Source organism: Semicossyphus pulcher, unplaced genomic scaffold (assembly GCF_022749685.1).
Source record: "Semicossyphus pulcher isolate SPU_LCO1_2020_fin unplaced genomic scaffold, fSemPul1.0.p SCAF_15, whole genome shotgun sequence".
NCBI lineage: Eukaryota > Metazoa > Chordata > Actinopteri > Labriformes > Labridae > Semicossyphus > Semicossyphus pulcher.
The window spans coordinates 11,548,573-11,558,790 of record NW_027211659.1 but is presented as its reverse complement, the minus strand read 5'-3'; the positions used below and the strand labels follow the sequence as shown (position 1 = coordinate 11,558,790).

The 10,218-nt window shown below is 39.2% G+C and overlaps 1 protein-coding gene across 1 annotated transcript; it reads left to right on the top strand.

The window, feature by feature from the left end:
• Positions 1–6,968: 6,968 nt before the first annotated feature.
• LOC138592777 (FAST kinase domain-containing protein 5, mitochondrial) lies at positions 6,969–9,605 on the top strand. The gene has a single exon (XM_069663646.1). The coding sequence runs from the start codon at positions 6,969–6,971 to the stop codon at positions 9,405–9,407; it is 2,439 nt and encodes an 812-aa protein (XP_069519747.1). The 3' UTR covers positions 9,408–9,605.
• The last annotated feature ends 613 nt before the right edge of the window (positions 9,606–10,218 follow it).

Genomic DNA, 10,218 nt, shown 5'->3' with positions numbered 1-10,218 from the left:
CCTCCAACTCGCCTAATTGATTATCACTGTGTATATTGATGTAGATGGTCAAGATGACAAACAAGAAAACCCTCGTCGCTGGTGCATTATTGGGATAAATGCGCAACAGACGAAATATATTGTCAAAGTTCAATTAGAAATCTGCACCAGGACTTGTAAGGTTCAGGGATGGCAACACTTGCGCTCCAGTCACATTGCTACACCCCTCCCCCACGCACGCGCTAACATGGCGCCCAGCAGTCCGCATTTTGAGCGTTTTATAAACCTACTTCCACCGACTGGACAATACGACACATGTGTAACTAACATTGAGACGCAATAATCTCTTGTGCACTAACACCAATATCAGGTGCATGTGAAGTGTGCGCTCATTGTGACCACGCGCACCAAGCGTTGATACGAGCAACTGCAAACTTAAGTAAGAATCCAGAACACAACAAGCTAGTAGAACCCGAGGGCTCCATCAAAACAGTCCAATGAGAGCATGTGCTAGCTAAAGAGGCTAGCGCGTGTAGCCTGTGAGTACGGGGAGCTTTGAGACATATTATAACTCAAAAGATAACAATGGCAGTTATCAGTTATATAAATCATGCTATTCAAGGGAAATTATTTAAAAGTCACACTATATCCGCAGACTCACACCTTCTATCCACTTCGGAGCATTCTCATATGTTAGCCACGTTAGCTGCTTTGCTACAGCTCTCTTATCCAAGCTAACCCATAGTACACAGTGTATATAACAGCGTGCTTATAAACAACGACACTTCGACTTGACTCAAGCACACAATATGATCAGTCAAGCCAATGCCAACAATGTTAACGTAAATAGTTATCTTCTCGTCGGTGTGTTAGCATTAGCAGCTAGCTAACTCAGCAGCTCGCGGGATAGCAAAGGCGCGCGGCCTGCATCAACCCCATGTGCTGCTGCTTTGTTCTACAGGCACTTTTAAGTGTACACCGAATCGCACAAACCGACAGAAACCTTAACAATTTTAACAACAAATGGCCGACAACAGGGGTACAAGAGTCTGTAACTTGAAGCCACTATTAAAGTGTGTAAGGTATAATTTTCACTTCCCCGACGTGCGGACTTGAGGTGCAGCAGCAACACATGCTTTTCAAATCTCCCTCATTCACCAACCATGGAGGAGAGGTTGCCATGCGCCCCTTACAACATTGTTTTCAAATGCGGAAACTGACGATTTAAACGTTTTTCCCTAAAGAAAACGTGAAAGCGAGGCTCCGGTGTCGCAAACAGTGCAGATCATTTTACTTTCCTGACGTTTAGCGCATCTCCCGAAAAGGCTAACAACAGGTTTCTTGCCAATAACACGCGCGTAATAAGACACTAGCTTCTAAAAAATCCACCATCTTCACTCACTTGTACAGACTTACCGTTTACTCACACTGTTGCAGGGGTATCTGCAGAACTGAGAAAATAAAAAAGACTCTACAAATTGAGTAAAAGAGAGGTCGTATAATCCAAAAAACACAACCATGTGCTCCTATTATGATTTGCAAGGAGTTTGTGAATCGTAGTAAGATTGCGAAAGTGGCGCGAGTAGAGTCTGGGTTCAACCATGTGGTGAATGAAGGGCGGCTCCCAGCCAGCGTAGCTAAACCCCAACTCCTTCATTAGCATAAATCAACTACTTCCTCTCCAAGTGAGACTCTCAAGTTTCAACACTTGATTTAGACTGTTGATAAACATGCAGAGGTAGTAAAAAACAAAACATAAAATACGAACTTGCTTCTCATTAGAAACAAAAAAAACCGAACAAACAACATAGCAAAATTAAAAAACAAGGAAACAAATAGGCTACAATAGGCAACACCAACACAATGCAAAGTTGTATGGCATTACTTTGATTATGTTTATCTTTAAAGTTAGTGTAGTGTTTTTTTAATATAATAAATACTAAAAATAAATATGCCGTTTTATTTTAACGAAAAGTAACTTACTCAAAACAACTTGTTAAAGCATTCACTCTGTAAATTCTGTTTACAAATTTAAACTTATAAATCTTTCCCCCAGGAATGTCTGTAATGACTATTTTTGTTTGTAGTATGTGCAGGATATTTCAGATATTTGTACTGTAAAAACAAACCAAATTTAATCTTTCAATTAATTATCAAAACCTTTTTTTGTAAGGTGAAGGTTACATCAATGCCTTAATAATAAAACATAAATGTGGCTTGATAGGTCTGAATAAAAATAATAAACTGCAGCATATTTATAGCATTTTGACCGACTGTTTGCTTGTCTAACTTGCTTTTGAGGATATCTTCAGCCATTTGATACTATGGAGAATTGTAGATCATAAATGATACCAGCGCTAATATAAGTTAATACGCACCAGAAGTGTAGACACTGCCAATAATGCAAGAGGTCGTGAATATTTAAAAAGCACCTTGAAAGAGGACTCCTTTTCCTGAATCCAATTGCATTGAACATTCAAAAAAATAAAGTGAATATCTGTGAATTAATGTTTTTGATATTTATGGATGTTTAACACATTAAACTAGGTAATATTATTAGAGGCTAGTTATACAAAATGACATATAAAAATTGCAATACAAAGTCTTTGAACTTTGCTTACAAATTGCAAGAAACATACCCTATTACAGATATCAATTGAATTGAATTAACTTATAGTATTTCTGTATGATTTTTGATTTCACACACAAACTAAATTTGCTACATCCTCTTTCAAAATACATTTCTGCATTGTATTAGCATAAAGTGATTTTTCTTTTTTTAATTTTAAAGAACAAAAGTACTACAAGTACTGTTTTTTCCTGGTTCCAGCTTTTGTGTTGCTTTCAAACCACAAATTACTCTCTGACTACAAAGGCCACATTTTTATATTTAGCATCAGTATCAAACATCACTTAATTCAATATCTGGATGCACATGTGGATAGGAGTACTTACTGAATGCTCTAAGCAAGGACTTGAGAATAAATGAATTTAACTACCACCAACGCAGTTTAAAGTGTCTGTTGCCAAGACTCCTCCCCCTGAATGGATGTGAGGAATGTTCCTCCTTTAAGAAGAAATGCGGGGAATTGTCTTTCTTAGGACCATGGATCCGACTAGTTCACCTTTCACCTCAGATTCAGTCATGTGTGAAGTCAAACAATGGAGGCACAGAATTCGAAGTTGCCCTCCCATTTCACACGGATGGAAAGTACTAGAATATATAAAAGTAATGCTTCTTTATATTTATATCTATTGTTATTTTGTGTTTTGTTTACTGTTTGAAGTGACTGCTTAATCAAAACAAACTTTAAATACAAATATAATTAATATTCAACATGTTTTTCCAAAGAGGTAAAATGCCTTTCCTTAACAAACAGTTTTTGTACAGGAGCTGAACTTAATCACAAAAAGTTGTTGTTATTGAAATGTATTAGTTTGGCCATGTAAATACAATGTGATACTCTTTTTTTAGTTTAGAGACAAATCTAAGTTTTATAATCAAAAAAATAACTTTCACTTTAACTGTGGAGGGCCCGGAGACATGTGTTTATCCACAGGGAGGGAAGCCGAAGCTGAAAACTAACTTCTGGAAAGAGTGTACATATCTTTCAACAAATTAAAGATATTGTTCCTAAATGTGCGGGCTATAACTAAGATTAATTCTGGAGAAATAATAATGCCAAGACAGTTTGTTTGGCAAGATTTCCGTTCCCATCATTTTAAAACAAAAGAAGCCCAACTTTGGGAAGTTTTGTGACAAGCTCAGACCAAAAGGAAATGAAAAACAGAAGCAGATATAGGTTCAAAACAGTGCAGGCCAGCTCGGCTGCTGCTTCCTAATGCAGTTTGAAACAACTTACAGAAGTGTTACTGTAAAAGAAAAGTAATTAAATAATTTCTATGCTCACTGCTAATAGATTAATTTACATTGTCACAGTGTTGATGCATGCTGTTTCTGAAGTAATTTGATGAGCAATTTATTAGTGTTAAAACAAGGACAAAAATTCAACATCAACTTTTATTATATTAATAGGTTTTTACTGGCGTTTTACTATTGAAACTTTGTTTGAGTGTAGGTAAAAACACCGGTAGGCTACTAGGACATCTGTGTGCTCACAATAAATCCACATCAAGTACCAAAACTGAATTCTTGATCTCCTGTAACACAGAGCCTGACATGTATTCAATATTCACCATAGATATAACTTTGACTGTAGCATTATCATAAACTAATTTTAAAAGTTAATCATTTTTGCATAGAAATGCAAATCAGTTTCTCAAACATGTAAAATCTGAACTTAAAACAGATTAATTAGTGTTTGTTAGGAAACCACAAATTAAGCCGGCACTAAGGTAAATCGAACTGTCTTCACAGGTGGGTGAACTCAAACAGGCTTAACAACTTTTCAACTAAAACGTTCAAGGACTGTCTTCAGTATTCAGCTTTGAAACTTAGCTTTTAGGATAAAAAAAGATCAGTCAAAATAGAACAGTAAAAAGGTAACAAAAATCAGGGTCTTTAATAGACTTCATTACCAGAATACATGGGAAGTAAAACTAATTGTTTGGCATTCATGAAAAATAAATGATAAAGGGTTATATATTCCTGCTCTTTCAAATAGTAATTTGTTTTGGTTTAAGTAATTGTTTTTGAAATAAGTCTAAAAACATGGGGGGAAAAATGTGGTGTAAAAATGTTGACTTCTTGTGCTTATTTGGGGTGGGGGCAAAGAAAAAAGAGGAAAACTTGCCTTTTACAGGGCTGTAGATCGGGAAAAAAACACCAATAGGGTTTATACGTATTTTGCTTATATGCTGTTACTTGTGGCGCTGTGCTCACTTTTTGTTAACGGTTGTTTCTTTATAAAATATACCGCATAGACTGTATAGATAAGCAATATATTGCGTTTCGTCGTCGTTGTGACTTTTGAGCCTATCCAGGCGCCGTAGGTCATATCCTGTTCAGCTATGGCTTCACTCAACGGAAGCTACATCAACTTGCCACCATAATAAAATACAACATTTCTGACACGATTTTTTTAAACAATCATTTAAGTAGAAAATTATCGTAACACTTATTATTCTAATACGTATTACAACTTGTACATCAAAGCACCATGTGTAAAGTCGTTTTTAGTACGTCGGTGGTTACATTGTCTAGCAAGAGATACCACGGTTTCATTATTTTGAAGGTTGAGATACTCGGTTTCCGGTGTGATTGCAGCATGTCTGCCTGCCTAATGACTACTCTCTTTTTAACTTTCTGTGTTTTATACGTGTCCTGGCCTTTAATATAACGGCCATGGTGGTGCCGGAGAGTTAAAGGTGAGTTAAACTTACCGGCTTCAGAATGTTACGTGTTTAATGTGATTTATTTGACTATTTATTGTACTGAACACCTAGCAACCTGTGCCTACATGACCGTTAGCGTTGCATGCTGTCTAATACCACATTGACATTCTGAAATATGACTGTTCCCCTGTTTTGTACTTAAAGTCAAACTATTTTAACATGTCTGTGAGTGCATAACTCTGAACAAATATGCAAAGAAGTTTATCTTCTTCAAAAGATGAGGTGCAAGTCACCTTTTCGACCAGCATGGCAAGCTACATGCCAGACTTTGGGCTAGACACTAGTTACAGATATGTGTACTTCAGAGTGATTGTTTGAAATTGCAGGAATATCTTTGCTCATGTTGTAAACTGAGGACAAGGCAGTTGAAATAACATGTCAAACACACGCAGTTCAGTTTTTTTTAAATAAAAACCAAAGAAAAGCCTCGCATGACATTTTAAGATCGATAAATAATACAATTCTAAATAAAGCAATGGACAAATAAAGACAGAAAGAACATGAATTAGGATAGAATAAAGTGAAATATTTTAAAAGAGAAAGAAATGAGCACTGTGCGTTTATTACATAATAACAGTGCAGTAAGAGACTGAAAGTTACCCTAAAATGCAACAAAGGGAATTCAAGTGCAAGGGAGAAAACAATAAATTAAAGGTACAGGAGAACAACAGACTTAACATTTTAAAGAGGCAAAATGATGAAGTTTACTTACCTGTTTAACCTGGATCTTTGTTTTCAACCCTGTGCAATATACCTAAATACCACTTTAGTCAGACATCTAGGATTCTGAGTTTCAAGCTGAGAATATAAATACATAATATATATATAAGTGATGCTATACATTTAAAACTATATAAGTAGTAAAGGGAATATTTAATTGTGCTTGAAAAGATGTTACTATTACCATCTATATACGCCAGGCATGGCCATGTAGGATAGATTTAAAATTAAAAAGGTACAGTGACAGTTATCACTGTTGGTGTAAAAACACTCATAGACCTCTTTCATACCTCATTTCATTCATAAGTTTTCATGGTCAATATGACCATTTTCTCATCTCAAATAGTTAACACATGGTAACCTTGAGTTGTACTATCACCCATATTGTGTATATTTAGCCAAAGGTATCAAAATTTACATGTATTTTCGGGGCACTGCCTTGGGCCTCAAAGCCACTCATTCTGCAATTTGTTTCTATTTTAAAGGCCATAATTGATTTAAAAATAAAAAGGACATCAGCTGTTGCCTTTCAGTAATTTGCATCTGCTTTAAACTGTTTTGTCTCTGCTACTGCCAGATTGCTAGGGCTTTAGGATTTATATGTCTAGAGATATTTAACCATGAGATGGCTTCCAGTCTGAGACGTCTTTTAGGGGGCAAATAAAGACTTTCCCAGTGGCAAGAATTATGCAGTTCTCAAAGTTCAGCCAGAATATTTTACTATATTTTAATTTTTGCCAAAATAGAATATACACAAGTTTGGACCCAAAAAAATCCAACATGTAAACTTAAACGTCTATGTGATAGGAAAAATTAAGACCCAATTAGGCCGTGTGGTTGTCTTGGAATTCTTTTTTTGACATTCGCTAGCTGTCTTTTAAAATCATGTTTTGTCTTTTTAGTCCGGCTGATTGATGGCTGCCTGCGTGCTGTGTCGACGGGTGCCCAGGCTACGCAGCCTCCCGGGCTTGAGAAAGGACTTTATCCAGGCTCAGCACGTGCATGTCAAACAAGTAGATGAGACTGATGATCATGAGGGAAAGGAAGGAGTATTGCAACACCAGGATGCCTCCGTCCACGATGGATACCGGCTGCATTACAACCCTGCCTCATATAATCACTCTGTGTGGAACTCTGCAACCTCCCGGAGAAATAGATATAATGAGGAGGATGAACAGTGTGTCTCCACTTTTGCACCTTCCTTCTGGCAACAGAGCAACCGCTACAGTGTGAGTTGCTCGCGGCATCTCTCAAGCTCAAAAAACACACTTCTTGACTTAGCTTTCAACAAGAGCCCTGAACCAGAGATTCCAATGGTGTCACTAACCCACAAAAAACCCATACCGCCGGATGTTGTAGTAGATCAACGTGCCTTCCTCAAATGTAGGTCAGCTTATGCCTCAGTGACTCTTGACCTTACCCAGCGGCCTCCCCCGATCACATGGGAAGAGGCCGTGCTGCTGCTGAAGAAAGTGGCTGTTTTGAAGGGCAGCATGAAACCATCAGATGTGTCTCAGTTTTTTAAGGAGCTCAGCCGCTTGCATCCAGACAATATGTCATTAGTAAGGAGCGACCAACGCTTCATCATACTCCTCCGGTATTCTGTTGAACACCTGCGCCTCTTTACGGAACTTCAGCTGCTGGAGCTGTTGCAGTCGTTTGTGTGGCTGGACATGCCCACAACACACACTGTGCTTGGTCTGTATGAGTCCGAGCTGAGCCGTCGGGCCTACCAGATGACTTTTCACCAGCTGTTGTTTGCTGCTGACTTGTGGCGCTGCATTGGAAGGTCGGCCCCCCAGTTCCTAACGCACCTGTACGATTCAGCGCTTCTGAATCTGGAGCAGATAGGGGCCCCTGAGCTGGTGCAACTGTTGTATATAATGGGAGAAGGTAGGAAGTGCCCAGCAGACTTGATCCGTCCTGTAGAGCAGCTTCTCATGCGTAATTTACAGCAACTGCACCCAGAGGAGGTTGGTATTGTATGCTTGGGGCTCTTTAAATCCCAGACCTCAATGTCTGAGAGTGCAGTGACTCGCCTTGTCGATAAGGCTCACTCTTCTCTGGTGGAGATGAGTGACTTTGCCATGGCCAATGTGCTGAAATTCCTGCGTTTTAACTACCTGTATCACAGGTTGTGGATGGAGGCCATGGCATGGGAAGTTCCTCGACGGGCACACAGGATGGGCGTCCAGGGTCTGATGCATGTGGCACTCACTTGTTCAGCACTGCATTGTTACAACGAAAACATTCTAAAGGCAATTGCTGAGAGAGTTCCCTCTCTTGTGCCACACTGCCGGAGTAAAGACTCGAGCAAACTGCTGTGGGCCTTTGGGACATTAGGGTTTCCTCCAGGTCAGAGCCCGAGCTTCTATCCGAGCCTTACAGAAGCCCTGAGACAGAAGAAAGACGAATTCCAGCGATACCCAGAGCTTCTGCTCACTGGTCTTCTTGGCCTGGCCTTTGTCTCTCAGTTTCCAGAGGACCTGATTGAATTAGCTTTGAGTCCTGACTTTGTCAACCTAGCACTAAAATCCACAAAGATAGACCTGAAAAAGGACTTGTTCACTATAGATGGAACTGTGGCTCTTGAGTTGCCTCATTGGACTGGCCCACGGCTAAGCAGTGAACTGAGAGAGGATGTGGTGAAAGTGCTATGGAACTTTGCTCAGTCAGATGTTTGCCAGAAACCAGAAATCCAGGAGGCAGAAGCTGCTCTGCAGGACCTGCTTGGAGGAGAGATGTACGTCCACAAGAGAATGATTCTGCCACACACTCGCTCCATCGACCTGGAAGTACATCTGGACTCCACTGGACAGCCTGTACCTGTGAACCCAGAATCTCACTTATATACATCAACACCAGAGAGAAGTTCATCCAAATTTCCAAACAAGGGTTGGGGAAAAATGAATGTAGGAGTGACTTTAAGTGATGATCTATTAGCACAGCTAATAAATACCAAAAAGACCACAGAACCTTTAACCCCATCTCCTACTGTTCAGCCTACATGTGTTCACAGAGTAGAGCCAGATGAAGGTGAGAGACTGTTTGATACAAGGCTACACCTGACCACAGACATTGCACAAGCTCTTTGCAAACCCAGTCGCCCTGGTTCAGCGCTGCAGGACAAGAAGAAAATAGTAAAACTTGCTATCCAGGTCCCCAGCAGGAACCAGTACTGCTACCAGTCCCAGCAGTTGTTGGGGCTTCATGTGATGAAGAGAAGGCAGTTGAAGTTGGCAGGTTACAGCGTTGTAGAGCTCAGCCATCACGAGTGGTTTCCCATGCTGAGGAAAAGCAGGGCTGAGAAGCTGGCATACCTGCACTGCAAAGTCTACAACAGTCTGTCATGATCGCTGACCTGCAGGAGCCAGAAGAAATATGCAATGCAAACACTGAGGCACTTTGGCTTCTGGACAATCTTTAGGTTTCTTATGAGAATGTGCAAAGCACAGAAAAAGCTCTGTTAAGGAGACGGACGGTTTCATTCATCACATTTCATTTTTTGTATGTTGAGTTTAAAATAAAAGAAATCTTTTCAAAATGTGACATTTCAGGACATTTTTGTAAAAAAAACAAATTAAAAAGTATTTAACTCATCACTGTCTTGGTCGGAGTTGTTGTATTATACTGTATTAAAACATGAAGGAGATATTTGAAAAAAAAAAAAGTCTTTATGATGTGCATTTCGATTTTAGTCTTTCTGCAAGAATTAGCTTGAGCTTTTTGTAGATAAACAATGTTTTACATCATACTCCATTATTCACTCATGCACGATGGCCTTCTCAGAGCTCAGTGCATCCCTTTTGCACATCAAAGGTCAGACTTAATCTTTTCAACTGAATCTTGACCAAAACAGACTTCTATTAGTCTGTATGTCTTTGCTGTTGTCGGTGCTCTTGAAAAGTCCAATCTTTTTAAAAGGCTTTAAAATCCTCTTTTACAATTTAATATCAAAGGGGAAACGGTGAATAAGTGGTCCATACCATTAGCCAACGCACAACTTATCTTTCACAGACTCCTCTGCTGTATTCCTGCAGGCTATGTTTGATACAGGAAGCTACAGCACTTCAGTTGAGGCAAATACATTATTTCCACAATGCATTTGTCATCCAACAAAGTTTGGTTTGGCGTTAATTGCCTTTTGGGATTATTAATGTTGTC

What these genes read in the sequence shown, in the direction of transcription:
- LOC138592777 (XM_069663646.1), top strand. Translation starts at nt 6,969, where the DNA reads ATGGCTGCCTGCGTGCTGTGTCGACGGGTGCCCAGGCTACGCAGCCTC.